Source organism: Gastrolobium bilobum, unplaced genomic scaffold (genome assembly GCF_033153095.1).
Source record: "Gastrolobium bilobum isolate Gb01-03AN ecotype WA unplaced genomic scaffold, APGP_CSIRO_Gbil_v1 utg3268, whole genome shotgun sequence".
NCBI lineage: Eukaryota > Viridiplantae > Streptophyta > Magnoliopsida > Fabales > Fabaceae > Gastrolobium > Gastrolobium bilobum.
This window is the reverse complement of record NW_026899992.1, coordinates 899,816-917,977: the sequence shown is the minus strand read 5'-3', so window position 1 is coordinate 917,977 and position 18,162 is coordinate 899,816. Positions and strand designations below refer to the sequence as shown.

Here is an 18,162-nt window from a genome sequence, read left to right as displayed (position 1 = left end):
TATCTGCTGCATTGCACTGGTTTTGGAACTGATATTGAATTACTGCTTTTAGAACTTATATTGCACATGTAAGTGAACTTGGGGTGGAAGATCCTTGAGGACCCCTTGTCTTACTGAGATTTCTGTTTAGAGATCTCGCCCCACGTTTGGGGAACATATTTCAGGTTCAGGTAACCCAAGGGTTGAGACCTCGGGCGACAGGAGGCCGGAGCTGAGTTAGATATCTTCTATTATGATGATTGTGCTTGGGTTATGTTTGGATGCTGATATGCTTCACTATCTTTATGATTATGTTGGTATTGTTGAGACTCTGTTGGGCTTGTTGCGTTATTTGGTGAGCATGGGGATTGTCAATGCCACATTGACTTGACTTTATTCTTTTAGATTCGAGTTGTTTAATTGTATCAGGATTATGTCCGGTCTACATGTTGTAGTTCCGTGACCTAGATACTCACTTATATACATATATGAGGTTATTCAGTGTAGATAGTTGTCTTTTGCAATTTACATACATGCAATGTTTTTATGAAAATGATTAAGTAATCAACTTGGCTAAGTATACTGACTTCATAATTGAAAGTAAAAAGTTATTCCGCAAATTTAATTAAGTGTGGCTTAATACGATGGCATGTTAACAAACCGGGTATACACAGGGTGTTTTTACAATTTCTTTTGGCCCTAACTACATAAATAAAACTAGCCTAACATGTTTAAGAAAATAAGAACACTAAATGAAAAGAAACTATACAGATTCATAGGACTTAGCAAGAAAACTCCACAATGATTTCTTGATCTTCCCTTCCGAGATTATCCTCTTTGTCTATGCCTTTTGCAGCTTTCTGAATCGCTCATATGCCTCCTCCTCCAAATTTCGAATGAATGGAATAAACTATAACGTGCATTTTTATAGAAATAAAAATGGACTTTTTAATTTGGACCAGGCTTGTTGAGGATTAATTTTGATTAATTCTTTATTTTTCTTGATCCTTATCTGTTACGACTGATCCCAACTGCCTTTTTCATCAGATTAGTGATTTGTTACATTGAATCTGAAACAATATAAAAGTGGATTAGAATCTTATCTAGTTGTTGGTATTTTAATATCTTTTAGCTTTATTAATTAATACTATACTAATAATCATATTAATCATCATTTAAAGTAATTTTAATATTAAAAACATAGTGTCTTTAAGACTTATCAGTGACTCAATAAACTATAATCGTTAAATACATAAAAATCAATTGATTTGTTGTAAATTAATAATTAATTAATAAGTATGACTCAATAAATTATAACCGCTAGATTTATAAAAATCAACGGTTAAAATTTGATTATTTTAAATATAACCTCCCTCAATTTTGAAATGAAACTAATGTGTTTTGTGATTTTTTATTTCCTCTCTCCTCCACCGTATTTTTTATTCCTCTTCTCCTATTTCCGTGGAGGAGATTAATACGTTTTATTATATTTTCTCCAAACTTTTTTTATCATTCTTTTGAAATATTGATAAATTTAGATACTAAAGTTAATCTAATTTTAAGATTATTTTAATTTAGGATTTAATGTTTCTCGTATAATTTATCTCCTATACACTCGTTAGAAGGCAAAAAAATCAATTTAATGTTTTTTAATAAAATAATTACGCATTTATTACAGTTTTGGAAATAATTACGGATCTATTGCACAATGTGACGCCCCTTTAGGGTATCACAATTGACGCCCTATTGAGGCGTCTCACCCTAAGGGAGACGCCTCAATGGGGCGTCACTCATCAGGTGTTGACACATGTCATTTTTTTTTCAAAAAAAAAATTAATTTAATCATAAAACTTCTGAATGCCATAACTTTTGACTCAGGTATCCAAATCAGGTAATTCTTTTTTTGATTCTACATAACTTTTCTAGATCTATGCAATGACATCTTATTTGATATATTTTATTTCTCACAAACATAATTTAAATTCAAATCAGGTAATCCTTCTTCCTTAGAGATTTAGAATATATATTTAATTATTTCCTTTATTAATACAGATTTTTCAAATTGATTTTTGAGTTTAAATCACAAATCACGTATTTTTTTTCCTTATTAATAATAATTGTTACTTTTAATTTAAATCACAAACCAATTTTTTATATAATAAAAATAAAAATATTTATTTTTTTTAATTTAAATCACACATCAAATCTTGATTTATTTTTTATATTAAATCACAGACGCAGAACTGAGAGGCTCTGAGTTTAAAAATGTGACACGTGTCAACACGTGTCAACACCTGACATGTCACCAATCACGTCTAAATTGAGTTTCAATCAAGAGACAATCACGCCAAATCAAGAGGCAATCACGTCATTAATTTCAGACCACGAATAATAACCCAGAAGCTTACAAAATTAATCATTAATTTCAAAAATAATATCCTTCTTCCTTAGAGATTTAGAATATTTATTTAATTATTTTTTTTATTTCTACAGATTTTTCAAATTGATTTTTTAGTTTAAATCACAAATTAAATCTTTATTTTGTTTTCCTTATTAATAATAAATTTTATTTAATTTAAATCACAAACCAAATTTTGTTGTAATAAAAAAAATTATAAAAAAAATTTAAATCACAAATCAAAATTTTATTTATTTTTTATATTAAATCACAAACCCAGAACTGAGAGGCTTCTGAATTTAACCGCTCTTATAATACTATTCTTGCAAATTAAAATTGTTTTTGTGAGAAATAAAATATGTAAGATGAGATGTTATTGTGTAGATCTCGAAAAGTTATGTGAAATCAAAAAAAGAATTATCTGATTTGGATACCCGAGTCAAAAGTTATGGCCTTCAGAAATTTTATGATTGAATTATTATTATTTTTTTTTAAAAATGACACGTGTCAGCACCTGATGAGTGACGCTAAAAAAAAGGCATCACATTGTGCAATAGATCCGTAATTATTTCCAAAACTGTAATAAATGCGTAATTATTTTATTATAAAGCATTAAATTAATTTTTTTGGCCTCGTAAGAAACACTAAACCCTTTTTTTAACTTGTGTATATTTAATTAGGAAAAAAAAGTATATAATATTATTTTAGACAAATTTATCTCATGTTCACTGAAATGACGTCGATTTGGGTTGAGAAATAAAAAAATTAAAATGATAAAAAATATTATAACTCTAAATAAATTAAAATTATAAACATACAATGATTTTTTCCCCAAAATAATGTTGTTTTAATATAGATTAGACAAAATTATTTAAAATAATTTAAAAAAAATGGAACTCATTTAAATATAAGTATTATACTTCTTATGTTACATCATATTGTCACGAGGGAAAAGCCACGTGGAATTCGTATATTAGAAAAAAAATATGTAATGGACGCATGTGACCCCGAAAATGGAAGGGTGCATAAAATATCGAAGGGTTTATGAAACCCTTTAAATATTCTATGTGATATCATATGCATGCCGCAGATCACAAAGGTGGTGAGTGAGTGTGATACTGGTTAGTCTCTGAAGTCTGATCACAGTGATAATAAGAAATTGAATTTGAGGAAGGAATGGGTGAGGAGGTGGAGTTGATTCACTCATGGTCTGCTCCAAGATCCCTGAGTACAGGTCTCATGTATTCTTTTGCTCAGGTATGTAGTATATCACATCACATTACACTCAACTCAAGTGGTTGTTTCTTTTTCCTTCATTATGTTCTTCGCTATTTGAAGTTTAATTCCCTCAATTATCTGTGGACTTTGCTTTGTTAACCTAACTTAGAGGGATGACATTGAAGTGCTTGATGAGCCACTCTATGCTAACTTCCTTCGAATCACTGCTCTTGATAGACCCTACAGGGAGGAACTGCTCTCCAAAATGGTATGTGTAATCTCTTTCATCTCACATTCCGTAAAAATGTAACCATTCCTCAATCCTCATTTGTGTTGCTGTTTCAATTGTAGCAGGAATCTGATGGAAATAAGGTTGTTAAGGACATAATTTATCGTCCGGGAAGCAAGAAGTATAGGTTCTGTAAGGTAAACAGGATCTCTTTCAAGATATGCTGTTAGGACCCATTTGCAAGGTATGAAACTTGGAGTCCTACATTGGTTGTTTGGGCAACTAATGTGAATTTATAAGGCCTTGGGCACTCCCACCCTTTGAGCTAGCTTTTGGGGTGGTGTATTCCAAGGTTCTTATTAAATGGTATCAAAGCATTCCACGATGTCTCCCAGTTGCAATCGAGTGGTGCGGGTGGTGACGCCAGCATTGCATTGTTCGCCCGTAGCTAGTAAAAGACTAACGCAAAACCAGCCCGCATGGGTGCCGGGGCTGTGGAGTATGGTGGAATGTTAGGACCCATTTGCAAGGTACGAGACTCCAAGTCCTACATTGGTTGTATCCCATCCTTTGAGCTAGCTTTTGGGGTGGTGTATCCCAAGGTTCTTATTAAATGGTATCAAAGCCTTCCACGATGTCTCCCAGTTGCAATCGAGTGGTGCAGGTGGTGACGCCAGCATTGCATTGTTCGCCCGTAGCTAGTAAAAGACTAACGCAAAACCAGGCCGCGTGGGCGCCGGGGCTGTGGAGCATGGTGGAATGTTAGGACCCATTTGCAAGGTACGGGACTCCAAGTCCCACATTGGTTGTATGGGCAATTAACGTGGGATTAATAAGGCCTTGGATACTCCCACCCACATTGCTTGTATGAGCAACTAATGTGGGATTTATAAGGCCTTGGGTACTCCCACCCTTTGAGCTAGCTTTTGGGTTTAGGGCTAGTAAAAGACTAGCGTAAAACCAGCCTGCATGGGCGCTGGGGCTGCAGAGCGCGGTGGAATGTTAGGACCCATTTGCAAGGTATTTGACTCCAAGTCCCACATTGGTTGTATGAGAAACTAATGTGGGATTTATAAGGCCTTGGGCACTCCCACCATTTGAGCTAGCTTTTGGGGTGGTTTAGGGCTGGTAAAAGACTAGCGCAAAACCAGCTCGCGTGGGCGACAGGGCTGCGAAGCGTGGTGGAATATTAGGACCCATTTGCAAGGTACTCATTTGCAAGGTATGGGACTCCAAGTCCCCTATTGGTTGTATGAGTAACTAATATGTGAATATAAGGCCTTAGACACTTTTTCCCTTTGAGCTAGCTTTTAGAGTAGTGCATTCCGAGGTTCTTATCGTATGCTATTTGTGAAGAACTAAATTGCAGATACTGAAATGTGTTTGATTAACATTCCGACTGGTTTTACTCAAATTATGCGTTCTTATCTCTTTGTTGTTTTCTTCATATGTGACTTTGGTTATTAAAAGAGAAAGAATCCAATGCCTTGATGGCAAATGATTTTATCTCTAACTATATGACATTCGTTATTACTTTGCTGTCTACAGCATATATCGAAACAAATGGTACTGGGTTTGACAGAGGATCTAATGAAGAACGGAAAGCACTTCATTCTGATACGAAATCCTCTTGACATATTGGTATGTTGTATTTCATTTTTGTGAATAAGAAAATGCAAAAAATCTTTCATTTTTTACTCCTTTATCTCTAGAACAGAAGGCTAGTGCTGTCTTCATCTCAACCTGATGGATCTGTCTGCTTTGAAAATTGTTGGTTATGCTAGTGAAAAGGCTTCATGCTTAAGTATTGCTTTAAAAGCTCTGCAAATATTTGAATGAGCAATGTCATTAGTCTCATCTATTCCTCTGGTCACTGGCTGATGATTCTTGTATGCTAAACCTGATTGTGTGTCCTCCAGCCATCCTTCGACAAGGTTGTCCCTCCAACTTTCTTTGAGTTGGGCTTGGCAGAGCTAGTTTGTTTATACAATGAACTTTGCGAGATTGGAAAACCACCACCCGTTGTTGATGCTGCTGAACTTCAGAAAGATCCTGAGGTATTTGAGCTCTTTGAACATGCTTAATTCTTATTACTGAATAAAGTATGAAAATAAGGTCACGTTAGCATCATTGGAATGAGATGAAAGGGAATGAAAAGTAATTCCAGCGAATCAAATGTGACCTAGTTTCATGCTGCCCATTGATTTACAAGTGTCTAATTTCAATATTGATATTGCTATTTATAATTATTGTCAATATTGAGTCATACAAAGTTTTTTAAACTATCAATGATTTTAAATAGCTAACACCTTAATTGGTTCAATTAATGCCTTTGCTATTTGAATACTGTGCTTCAATCAGTGATTTGTTACTGCTGTTGCTCTACATTGGTGTAATACTATTTTTTGGCAAATTGTGATGTCTATTGTAGACCCTGCTTTGACTATGAAATCTCTGTGAGTTGTAATGTTAGACATGGAAGCTTTTATCCTAAAGAACAAGCATAACATATTTTAGATCAAAAAACTATTTGAAAGATCCCCGAAAAAAGTTAATAAAACTTTATGAAAGCAGCTCATGTTGTTCTTTTAACATGTTTTTGGAATAGATTTTTCCGTATAAATTTCTGTCATGTTTTATGTTGGTCGTGATACATCATGCAGCTAGTTATGCCTACTTATATGCAAACCTCAATTCTATTTTTAATCTTGCATCAATTTGTGATCTTGTTAATTTGCAGGCTACTTTACGGGGTCTTTGTAATGACTTAGAGATTCCTTTTCAACCTGCAATGCTCAAGTATGCATAATTTTCATTTTGCAAGCTGAAACCTTGTGCTGCCCTTTTTTTCTTGTCTTTCTTTTTCAATGTTTTCTTGTTTCCATCTCCTTAGATTTATAAGTTTTGGACACATTTAGTAATTGAAAATTTTGTCAAAGAATTCATTAAGTTACTGATTTAGTGTATATGAAAACTATTCTCCTACATCAATTTTATGCATACATACATGAGAAGTAACAACTCAAATTTTAAACTTGCCAGTTGGGAAGCAGGTCCAAAACCAATAGATGGCTTGTGGGCCCCTTGGTGGTATAAAACTGTACATAAATCTACTGGTTTTAAGGAAGAAAGGAAGTATCCTCAGGTTTGCAGTCGTTTTATGGTGTGCCTCCAGTTTAGTTTCTGTTGCAAGGTGTCCAGGCCGTTATTTCATTTGCAGTATCAATAATATTTTGTCATTGTTCGCATTGTCCATGACTATTATAGTTTGATCTCATTGAAATTGGATACAAGCTTGGAGTTTCATAGCTAGCACTATGTCTTCTTTCCATGCAAAAGATTAAATTCCATATGAAAATGAAGACAAGAAGGTTTTTTTTGTTTGTATGATTGGTTGGAGGAAGATTCTCTGATTGTAACGGGGGAAAAAAATCCTGGATGAGTTTATGCTGTATTGTTATTCCCTTTTCAGCCATTTCCCTTTTCTCTCTATGATTTGTTGGAGCAAAGTCTACCCCTGTACAATATGCTTCGGCACCATGTGAAGAAGAAGTCATCCCTTCTGAGCCCTCCTTTACCTCTTCCTGATCTTCCAGTTCCTGCAAATGAGAAATTGCTTGCTTGGGTTGGTGATGAAATCGTGACACGTGACAGTGCAAAGGTACTTACTGTACATTTTAAGGCCTCCTGTCAGTAGAATAAGGCATCTGATTTATGTGATTGGTTCACACATTCTTGTGGTTTTTATTTGTACTCTGTGATCTATCAGGTTTCTGTGTTTGATTCAGTTGTCCAAGGAGGCGACTCGGTTTGGGAGGGTCTTCGAGTGTATAATGGAAGGATATTTATGCTTGAGGAACATCTAGACAGGTAGCAGTACAAACTTGAGAAGTTGAAAGTTAATGTCTACTGCTGTCATTTCATTCAATAATGTTATAGCTGATTAAATGCTTAACTAAGCATGCATGGATTGAATGATTGATATAATATACTCTATAGATTAAATTAGTATTATTAAATCATAAACAGCAGGAAAGTTATCTGTACGTAAGCTTTTTTCTAGCCATGGTATTTTGGGATAGTTACCATTGAACAGAAAAAGAAAGTGGTAATACATGCAGGGTACAGACTACAGAATTTATTTTCACAGTCCTTTGGAGTTTTAGCATTCATTTAAGACATACTTCCTCTTGTTTGCTTATGTATTCTAATGAGTACTGATCTTTTCTACTCCTCTGGTTTATTTCAAGAATGAGACTTGCATTTAATTCTGCAATGCATGATGCATATATATGAGCTGCTTCTCTTTAACCCGAGTAGCAGCAGTTATAGTTTGTTTCCCAGATTTTTGATTATTAGCTTTCATGGCTTTGGTAGAAATGAAGAGGCAAATTTTTTGGCAATGTGCAACCTACTCTACACTTTGGTGCACTTGGTTGGACTGTACGTTGTATTTTTAAGGAGGTTTCTATGTAAAAACAATTGATTTGGGATAAGATTAGTTGATTGACATATAGTTGGTATAAAGTACATGGCCTTTTTAAATTGTACTTGGCCTTTTTAACGGGGTTTCCCTAACATATATGATGAGGGATTGGACAGCTTTGCTCCATTGATTTTCACTTTTTCCTTTGTTGTTTTCTATTTTGTTCTTTTGATAAGGAGGATTCTTTATACTCCCTTTTTTATTGTCTTAATGAATTTCATCTTTTATAGAAAAAAATAAAGAAGTTATTTTTTTTTACTCCTGGGAGTTACTTTTATCTTCTAATAAACCATGTGCTTTTTTAATCTCCAATAAATTGATGCACAAGGTACAAAACTTTCTGTTTGGTTTCATTTTTCATCGAGTAATGTTATTTCATCCAAAAATAGCAAACCCCACCAAACCAACTTGTGTTAGAAATCAAAGGTTTTCTTCCATTTTTGTCGGACCTGCAGCACCCCATCTGTTATGGACAAGATGCCAAATCAGTTTGTTTCAGTGGTATTAATTGTGTTTCTTTTATTTAATTTTAGTAAAATTTGGGCAAACAATTTCTGACATAATGTGCTTCTATTTTCTTAAAAAAAATTTTATTGGGCGTTGTTCAAGCTAACTAAGTAGTTAAACTATTCCAAAAGAAAAAAGTTATGATTAAAAAACCAAATTTTCTAGAGCAAAACTCTTGTGTGTATTTTTCATTGAGTCCTGAGTCACAAGTGTGAATGTTATTCAGTTATGCATTTTGGTTTCATTTCTTATTAGTTCAACTAAAATTGTAGGTCGGTCATATATTCTGTTCTCATAATATGATTTTATCTATAAAAACATCTGGATTCCGTCAATGTGGTTGATCTTTAACATTTCTTGCTTCTTGTCAGGATGTTTGATTCAGCAAAAGCTTTGGCTTTTGAAAATGTTCCAACTCGAGATAAGGTGAGTCCGAAGATTTGTTATGTTTGAAAAATATACATTTTATATCCCAATAGGCTCCACGCTTGATGGTGCTGGTTGTTACTGAAGATCAAAGTCCCAAATTCTATGTAAAAGAAAAAAAAAAGTACCAAATTCTGTTGTCTTTGGTTTTGTTTAGTCCTTCATTGTGATGAATGTAGTTGTAAACTTGTAACAAATTGCAGATTAAGGAAGCTATTTTCAAAACCCTAATTAGGAATGGGATGTTTGACAATTCCCACATCCGACTTTCTCTAACGCGAGGAAAGAAGGTTTTATTCTCTCTCTCTCTCTCTCTCTCTCTCTTCATTTCAGTTATGCAAATTCTTCATTGCTAATAATTGTAAAATTCTATTTTATTCATCATTTTCATGGAAATAGCCAGGATTATATGTTAGAGTCTGCAGGGTTTTAAGTATAGGCTATATGTACAAAAAGACCTCTGAATGTAGGTAATAATCTGGACAGGTTTCTTATTTTTTCAGTGTTGATTATATTGACCTGAAATCTTAATAATGATAAAAGATACAATGGGGTTCAGTGGAAACCTATTGAATGAGAATTGTGACCATAGGTAATAATGTGGGTGTTATTGATTGATAAGACTGCTGAAACTTATCCCTGTGCTCCTAAGGAACCCTTTTCTGCTGCTATGGCTTATCAATGACCTCATTGTAAATGTGCAATATACTGAATGATGGCCTATCTTTCATCTGTGGTGACAATATTTTATACTATTTGCATCAAAAGTTATGAAACCATCAACCATATGTAATTCTATGGACCAACCCATCTTTTAACTGACGTAAAAAAATTATTTTCTTCTCTAGGTTACTTCCGGGATGAGCCCAGCATTAAATCTGTATGGATGCACATTAATTGGTAACTTCCTATCCCTTCACCAAATAACAATGATGCTGATAGCAAAATATTTATATTCCTGAAAGAATATATGTATATCAATGTGGCTTTACTGAGCAAGTTGAAATTTTTGGATTGACCTAACAACATCTGTTTTATGGTTTCCATTTTTTCATGGGAATGATATTTGTGATCTTGAATCTATAATACAAAATGAGGCAGAAATAGAGGGAGATGGAAATTATAGGATCCAAGCTACGTAGATTAAAGGGTGGAATGCTTCATGTGTTTTTTGTGATTCAAAGGTGCTTCTCAAGCTAAAAGGAAAATTTTACCGCACAGCCATAAAACTAGCAATGCTTTATGGAAGAGAATTCTGGGCGGCAAAGTGCCAACAAGAGCATTAGTGTCAAAGGGATTAGAATGTTGCATTGGATGAATGGTTTTACTAGAAAAGATAAGATCAGAAATAAAAGTATTTGAAAAAAAAAAAGGAGGAGTGACACCGAGTGAGGAAAATACGGTAGAACAATGCATAAGGTGGTTTGGACATGTGAGAAGACCTACAGGCCCTAGTTAGAAGAGTTGATCGGATGGGGGACATCCCAATAATTAGAGGTATACAAAGACTAAGAAAAATTTATGTGAAACCATTAAAAAGGATTTAGACATAAATGGTCTCTCTAAAGATATAGTTTTTGACAGAACACAATAGCATCATTTAATCCATGTAGTTGAACCCATCTAGTGGGAAAAGACTTTGGTTATTGTTGTTGATTTATTAATTGCATGCACAACTTAGTATTCAATGAGATCATAGGAAGAAACAGCTTTGATAACAGCTTCGATTTTGGGAAACTCTTGAGAAATTACTGAAGTCTAATTTTTGGTTCCAAACAATTATCTTTGCAGCCACACTTTGTTCATGTTACTTGACATAATGGATTATCTAGTTAAATTCTTATTAGATCTAGGATAGAAGTCGTGCTTTTTTGGGGATTTATGTTATTATATATGGTGGTTAATGGAACCGTTTAATAGACTTGGCATGCTGATAAGAGCAACAAGTTAAGGTTTTAAGTTCTACATTTGTTTATTGTGGAAGCATTTTTTTTTTGGTACATAAAAGGGGCAAAGCCCCAAAAGAAAAGGAAAAAAGACAAAAGCTAAAACGAACAGAGAGCTAATGAGGGTCAGTGGGCCAGATCTGGCCAGAGGACCCTTCTAAGTCTGAAGTGATCAACTTCAGGAGATTCTGATCAGGAGAGGCTATGACAGAGGAACCCAAGGAGCAGGAAAGGGTCACCTTTGCTATCTAGTCAGCGCAAGAATTACTTCCTCTCAAAGCATGAACAAACTTAACATTCCAAGACAAAATGTTCATTGTGGAAGCATTTTGGTTCTGGAAGAATGCCTCAGTTGTTTGTGGAGCTATGCAAGACAATGTTTTCATTTGAGTTTAGTTTTAATGTATAAATTACCTTAATTATTTCATGACTCGGCAATTTTCTTTTCAAATGGATAGGCAATATTATAGTTAAATTGGTCCTTCCTGAAATATGCAGTGCTTGCTGAATGGAAGCCCCCAGTTTATGATAATGAGCGTGGTATAGTTCTTGTAACTGCTACAACACGTCGGAATTCTCCAAATGTAAGTTTCTTGTTTGTATACTTGCTCCTTGAAAAGAAAAAAATATTTTAATTGTTTATGTTTGCATTACTGATGAACTTTTTGACACTTCCAATAATAGTTAACATCCAAGCTTTTTTGGTTATATCACCTTGGTAATAATGTCTCTGTTTGAGAACTAGTGTTATAATTAGCTCCATTCCAGCCTGTCTTTCCTTAGATTGGAATCAGTCTCCTGTCCCTATGCAGTCTGGTCCCATCTTCAATCTCTGATGCAGTCTAGCCCTGTTTCTTGCCAGTGGGTTATATTCTGAGTTTATTTTCTTTTTAGTTTGTTTAATTGTAACAAGCTAGGCTTTAACTTGAGAAAGAGTGTTAGAATATCTAGGAAATATCTTACAATATCCTTATGTATCTTAGAATATCCTTAAGTATCTTAGGTAACCTATTAGAGTTGGTTTTCATATTTTCTTATATCTCATGGTTTGTTTCCTTATTTAATTAAGATCACGAGTCTACTATAAGCATAAGTCTTTTGTATAACATCTTATCATGTTATTTTACACCAGATTTTATTCAGAATGTCTATTCTCTCTCTTCCTCATTCCCTACCTAAATTTTATAATTTCAACAATTTTCTTCCAAAATGTTTATTTATAATAGAGGGTATAAGAGAGAGAGGAAGCGCAGAATTCATGCATTGTCATTAACTCATTATATATCTTTAACTATAAATATGAAGCAAGAGTGCTATCACCAATTACAGTGTCCATTTCCTGGTATGAAGTAACCGGAAAGAGACATAAAAAATTAAAGTATATTATGCGATTTTATGGAAAAATTTCTTTTAATCACTACAGAAACATTTCAACTACCTTCCTTTAACATATGAATCTAAATTATTAGTCTCATCACCATCAGAGAAGAAAAAAAAAAGATTATGATCTTTCTACTGGGGCTGATTTTGAACATTGGCCCTACGTTCTTACAGTTATGCTTTGACGTTTATATGTTTTGTTCCCATATCTGGTAGGTATATTTAGATCAGATAGAGGAGAAATTTATTAACGCTAGTATTGATCAATAACAAGTGAGATTGATCTCTTGTTCTTGTTTAACTCCCATGCTTAAGTGTATGAAATTCTTCTGAAAATATTTCATTATTATAACAATTGAAAGTGACATATGGGATTGCTTGGGATATCACTATAATTGAATGAGATTTGTTCAACACCAACAAAATTTCTGTTTGATAATACTCCTTTTAGTCTGTCCAGTTGACTGTCTCTTCCCCTTTTCTTTGTTTTCTTAACCAGAATTTGGATTCAAAGATTCATCACAATAATCTCCTCAATAACATACTTGCGAAGGTAATCTTCTATTCTCATGAATTTTTTACAAGTAGTTATTGTCGTACAATGTATCAAGCAATGAGTAGTATATTTACTAGTAGATTATTTACTATTGGAACAGGGGTGGTTGTTGAGCTAATCATGAATTTAGATAGGTTAATCGTTAGATCCATAGCAATCTATATTGTGGGTAGTGGTTATGAGAAAAAAATGCATTTTCTTTTTCTAACCTATGATGATCTGCTCTCAATTTGGGAGGGGTTTTTATGATTTATTTTATGTGCTGAAACACGGATTAATGATTTATTGCTACAGGAGGAATTATAGTAATAAAATTTGATTAACTGGTGCAACCATGATAGAAACCTTAGTTTTTAATCTTTTCATGCTAATATCCTATCATTCTGAATAATATTCTTATGTCTTATCTAAAAAATGTCGTTATTTGGCCTGGTGCAGATCGAAGGCAATAATGCAAAAGCAGATGATGCCATCATGCTTGACAAAGATGGTTATGTATCTGAAACCAATGCAACAAACATTGTATGTCGTCAACTTTGTCTTAACTGTTAGAAGAGTCTTTGTTCTTTATTTTGCTAATTATATGCTAGGGTTTGCTAGGTAGCAGGCAGGTAGTTCTTGGAGTTCAAGCCCTGGACTATTGATTTATCCACAACTTAAAGAAGAAAAAGAAAAAGAAAACTTACGTGGATAATTTTACATTGACGACATATCAGTCGAGTTAATGCATAGCTTATGAAAATCATCTCCCTACATAATGTAGAAGATAGGTATCATTATGTGAGAACGGAGAAGGATTGTAGGATTTTCTTTTTGTATTTCTTTCTGTGGCGGGGTTTGCTAGCAACAGACAATGGTGGACTACATCTACACTTCAACTCATATATTGCTCTACTTTGTACAGTTCATCCTTAAAAAGGGCCGTGTTTTGACACCACATGCTGATTACTGTCTTCCTGGCATTACTCGCGCAACTGTAAGTTGTTAATTTATATTTCATATTTATTAGAGTTGGAAGCCCTGTTCTATTTATTTAATATAAAATTGAAGAAGGTGCAAATGAAGTAAAATAATATTTAATAATAGACTTTTAGTATGTATGACTGAAATCTGGTTAAACTGTGAGAATTTGGAAATGAAAACCATTACAGGTGTTAGACAATGTGATGTATTTTCATGGTGGGGCATCTTGGATTAGTGAACCACTTAAATATGGGTATAATATGAAAAATTGTATATCCTTTCAAAATGCCATGAGATTAAGATTTATTGAATTATATATGTTGGGACGCCAGTATAAGGTGGCTCCCAAAGACCAATTTTAACTCTTAGTAGTACTTTTATTCAGCGTCTTATTTCATTTGCTAGTAAGGACACCATTTTGTTGGCATAAAATAAACTTTTGGAGAACAATGGAGCAGATAAATTTAAAAGATTAACTTTATAATTTCATTCAGCTGGTGCCGAACTTCTTTTCCCTCATTGAGACTCTAAATTATGTTCATTACTGTATTCTGGCTGACGTAACTCAGCTGTTTCACAATTTAAGGTCATGGATCTTGTGGTGAAGGAGCAGTTTATCTTAGAGGAGCGGAGAATCAGCCTGTCAGAAGTGCATACGGCAGATGAGGTTCACCTATAATATCTACTATTTCAAAAATCTTCTAAAAGTTTTTCTAGAATTGCATTTTTTTTATTTGAATAATATTTATTGCTGACTTACAGAAATGAGGGATATACAGTCAACTAATATTTCTTAAATGTAAAAACATTAGTGAGTTTCTTGCACCACACTGCGATGTCATGGCACAAGATCGCATTTATTATGGATTGAATTTCGTTGGGAATTATATATTAATATCGTACTCCTATAATATTGACCTCATTAATTGCTTTCTGATTTTATAGTCTATCTAGGAATGGTTTGCAAAATTAAAGTTCACTCCAATATGGGACTTTGTTTTTTTATTGCATGATCATACGACAAATATATTAAGAATCTGGAACTTCGGCTCTTCGCCCTGAATAGCCTTACTAGTTACTACTTTGTCAAAAGTTTCAAAACCTTAAGATTTACATTTATGTTACATTTCTCTCTTTCTGTCACTTTGCTTCTCTCTCTCTCTCTCTCTCCATTGTTGCGAAGATTCAAATTTATGTTTTGAGTTATAACTAGAAGGCTGCCTTGCAGGTATGGACAACAGGAACCATGGGAGAACTAAGCCCAGTAAGTGCCTGATGAATTTTGTCTGAACTATGTTATCTGACATGATAAATATATTTTTTTAGTTTGGGTTTTCCACCTAGTTTGCTCAAGGTTTATCAGCCCCATTTTAGAATGTTGATTGGTATATATTACCATGATGATGGCCAACTTTTGTGTTTAGTCAGCTCCAGCATTTTGATGCGTCTGTGTTACTAGCAATTCTCTTAGCCAAATAATTAGCCAGGATAACATAAGTACCAAGTACATTGGTTAAAATGAAAGGTGAATTTATGTAGAGCTCAAGCTCTCTAGAGGTTGAGCTCTCATTAGTGGAATTGAGGTTTAATTATTAATTAAAAACATCAATGTATGAATCGAGATATGCATTTAATGGTGAAAAAGCTCAACCTCTTGAGAGCTTGAGCTCTCCATAGACTTAAAATGAAAGGTAAATTCTCTACTTAACCTGTCCAACTCAGGATCTTCTTGATGAAATGCTCAGTAATCCTTGGCCTTTGATCCATTTGCTCCTATAGAATGAGTTATTTCCGATCCTATGGAACTTGACAAGCATGTCCATCAGTTATTTATATGACTGGTTTTAATTCTTACCAGTGCTATTAGCACCATGGTTCATGACACATAAATTTGATATTCAACTAACTAGGCTTCTTGCAGCCATTTAGTTGATAGTTATTTGCTTATATGATGTGCATAAACTCTTGGATTACACCTCCAGGTAGTGAAGGTTGATGGACGCACAATTGGTAATGGAGAAGTAGGACCAATAACTAGAAAATTGCAAGCTGCTTATAAAAAGTTGGCAGAACAGTCTGGTGTACCTATACAGAACTACCTCCATGCTTGAAAGGTGTAGAATCTTTTTCTTGTGCTCTTAGCCTATGCATTCAACTTTTAGACTTTCCCATGCAACACTTTTTGCCACTTCATTTCTATAATACTAATTCTCTTTTAATTTATTTCATTCTGCAGGTGGAACTTGGAAGTGTGTGAAAATTGCAGGTGTCCCACTACTGAGAACTACCTATCTTAGCTTTTTCCTCTCATCGAGAATAATAATGTATTACTTTATTTTCTACTTTAGGGTTCTAGATAAATAAATAAATCGTAATTATTAGTTTATAAATTTAATTTGAAATATAACTTCCATCGTCTTGTCACTTTATGTACTCGCGCTCTAATATAGAAGGCTCCTTATCTTCTTGGAATGTTTTGTAATTTGTATAATTTAAATTTTTTGATTATTTTTTTCAACCCCCGGGTTGATATTTTCAATCAACTCAACAATAATAGGTCAACTTGCCGAACAAATATTGAGTATTACAGATGTAGCCACCTACATTTCCTTCTAAAAGGAAATATTTTTGGGATTTGAATAGAAATAGAAATATCAAAAGGTGGTAGTTCAGTTAGCGCATGAGAACTGAGCACGTGGAGTGAGAATATGTGTTTGATACTCTATGATATCATTTTTAGGAGGAGTTTAAAACTTTAATGTTGGATCCATCCCAAATTGCACTAGTCGCGAAACAATAAATTGATAGAATATTTAAAAAAATAGAATTATAAATTAAAAGTTGGATTTAGATAGAAGAAAATTTTTCATATTTAGAAAAAAAAATATCCACTTGATATTCCCATTGTACTGAATAAATTTTCAAACTCGCTTCACTATTTTGAACATATTAGGATGGGGCAGAGGAAGATTGACTTTGGCAATTCAAACTATTTGAGTAAAACGATCTAAACGCTAATTGATCTTAGGGAAATTTTTACAATAATTTCGTTTTAACCATTTTTTTCATACATTCTTTCAATAAAAATCAAATATCAATGTTGATATAGTAACATGTAAGAGAGAAAAATATTATGTTAAAAACAGGTGTTTGATTGCAATTGAGAGTACATAGTACATACGATAGTGGTATGAAAAAAGCGCTCCTGGCTTAGTGGTACGGTCACCAGTTTTCAAGTACGATTGGCTGAACCATGACTTGATATGAGATAATTTGAATATAGCTGTGTGGAAAAAATAAATATAATAACATGACTCATTATAATCCAGCATTTAAAAGAAAAAATTTCATATTTTTTCTATGGCGTCCATACTTCACAGTTCACATAGATAAAAAAAAATATAAGTAATTGACTATTTGACTAACTATAAGTAAATTATTAATTAAATTATTTCAATATTTAATTGCTTAACATATCAAACAGAAGCGAATTTTTTTAGTTAATTATGTTTTTTTTAATAAATAAATCGCTATTATTTCGTTAAGAATATTACGTATTTAGAAGTACGTATAAGAATTATATTTGGTGTGGTAATTGTGACCCCCCACAGGCCACAGCTCAGTGACCAAGGTAATCAAATAGCAATTTGACTCAATCTGCTGTGGCCTGTGGCCTTGTCCTTGGTCCCTACCTTATATTATTGGTATGGATGGATCTTCAAGTTTTATTAAATCTTTAGGCAAATAACACACTCTTATTTCCTTGTGTTGAGAAGAGTAGCGTATGATAGTATCAAATTGTGACACACTTTGAAAACCCATTCAGCAGTGTCTCATGCGGACCAACATTGGGCACATTGATACATTCACTATCCCTTTGGTTCCTTCCTTTCATTCAATTATTATTTTGGGATTATTGTCATCGTTATTTTAGTGACTCTATATATATATTTTTTTGCTTTATACTATTTGATCAAATAAAGCAAAGTCACTGTCCCCAGTCTGGGTACTATTTCTTTATTACTTTGCTTTCAACTTCAACTATTCTCCGAGGACTATTCTTATTCCATCTTC

At 33.6% G+C, this 18,162-nt stretch overlaps 1 protein-coding gene across 1 annotated transcript; it reads left to right on the top strand.

Moving 5' to 3' along the window:
• Positions 1 to 3,537: 3,537 nt before the first annotated feature.
• LOC133294749 (branched-chain-amino-acid aminotransferase-like protein 2) lies at positions 3,538 to 16,442 on the top strand. Its single transcript, XM_061493494.1, has 20 exons — positions 3,538 to 3,634; positions 3,765 to 3,863; positions 3,950 to 4,021; positions 5,373 to 5,465; positions 5,744 to 5,881; positions 6,565 to 6,623; positions 6,867 to 6,969; positions 7,297 to 7,485; positions 7,594 to 7,694; positions 9,189 to 9,243; positions 9,447 to 9,533; positions 10,092 to 10,143; positions 11,688 to 11,773; positions 13,069 to 13,122; positions 13,564 to 13,647; positions 14,030 to 14,101; positions 14,675 to 14,755; positions 15,317 to 15,352; positions 16,071 to 16,202; positions 16,325 to 16,442. Exons 1-19 carry the CDS (start codon positions 3,554 to 3,556, stop codon positions 16,197 to 16,199), a joined length of 1,671 nt encoding a protein of 556 aa, XP_061349478.1. The 5' UTR covers positions 3,538 to 3,553; the 3' UTR covers positions 16,200 to 16,202; positions 16,325 to 16,442.
• Positions 16,443 to 18,162: the final 1,720 nt, after the last annotated feature.

What these genes read in the sequence shown, in the direction of transcription:
- LOC133294749 (XM_061493494.1), top strand. Translation starts at nt 3,554, where the DNA reads ATGGGTGAGGAGGTGGAGTTGATTCACTCATGGTCTGCTCCAAGATCC. An exon ending in ATGTTCCAACTCGAGATAAG is followed by an intron (nt 9,244 to 9,446) that starts GTGAGTCCGAAG and finishes AACAAATTGCAG; the next exon opens with ATTAAGGAAGCTATTTTCAA. An exon ending in CTGGCATTACTCGCGCAACT is followed by an intron (nt 14,102 to 14,674) that starts GTAAGTTGTTAA and finishes TCACAATTTAAG; the next exon opens with GTCATGGATCTTGTGGTGAA.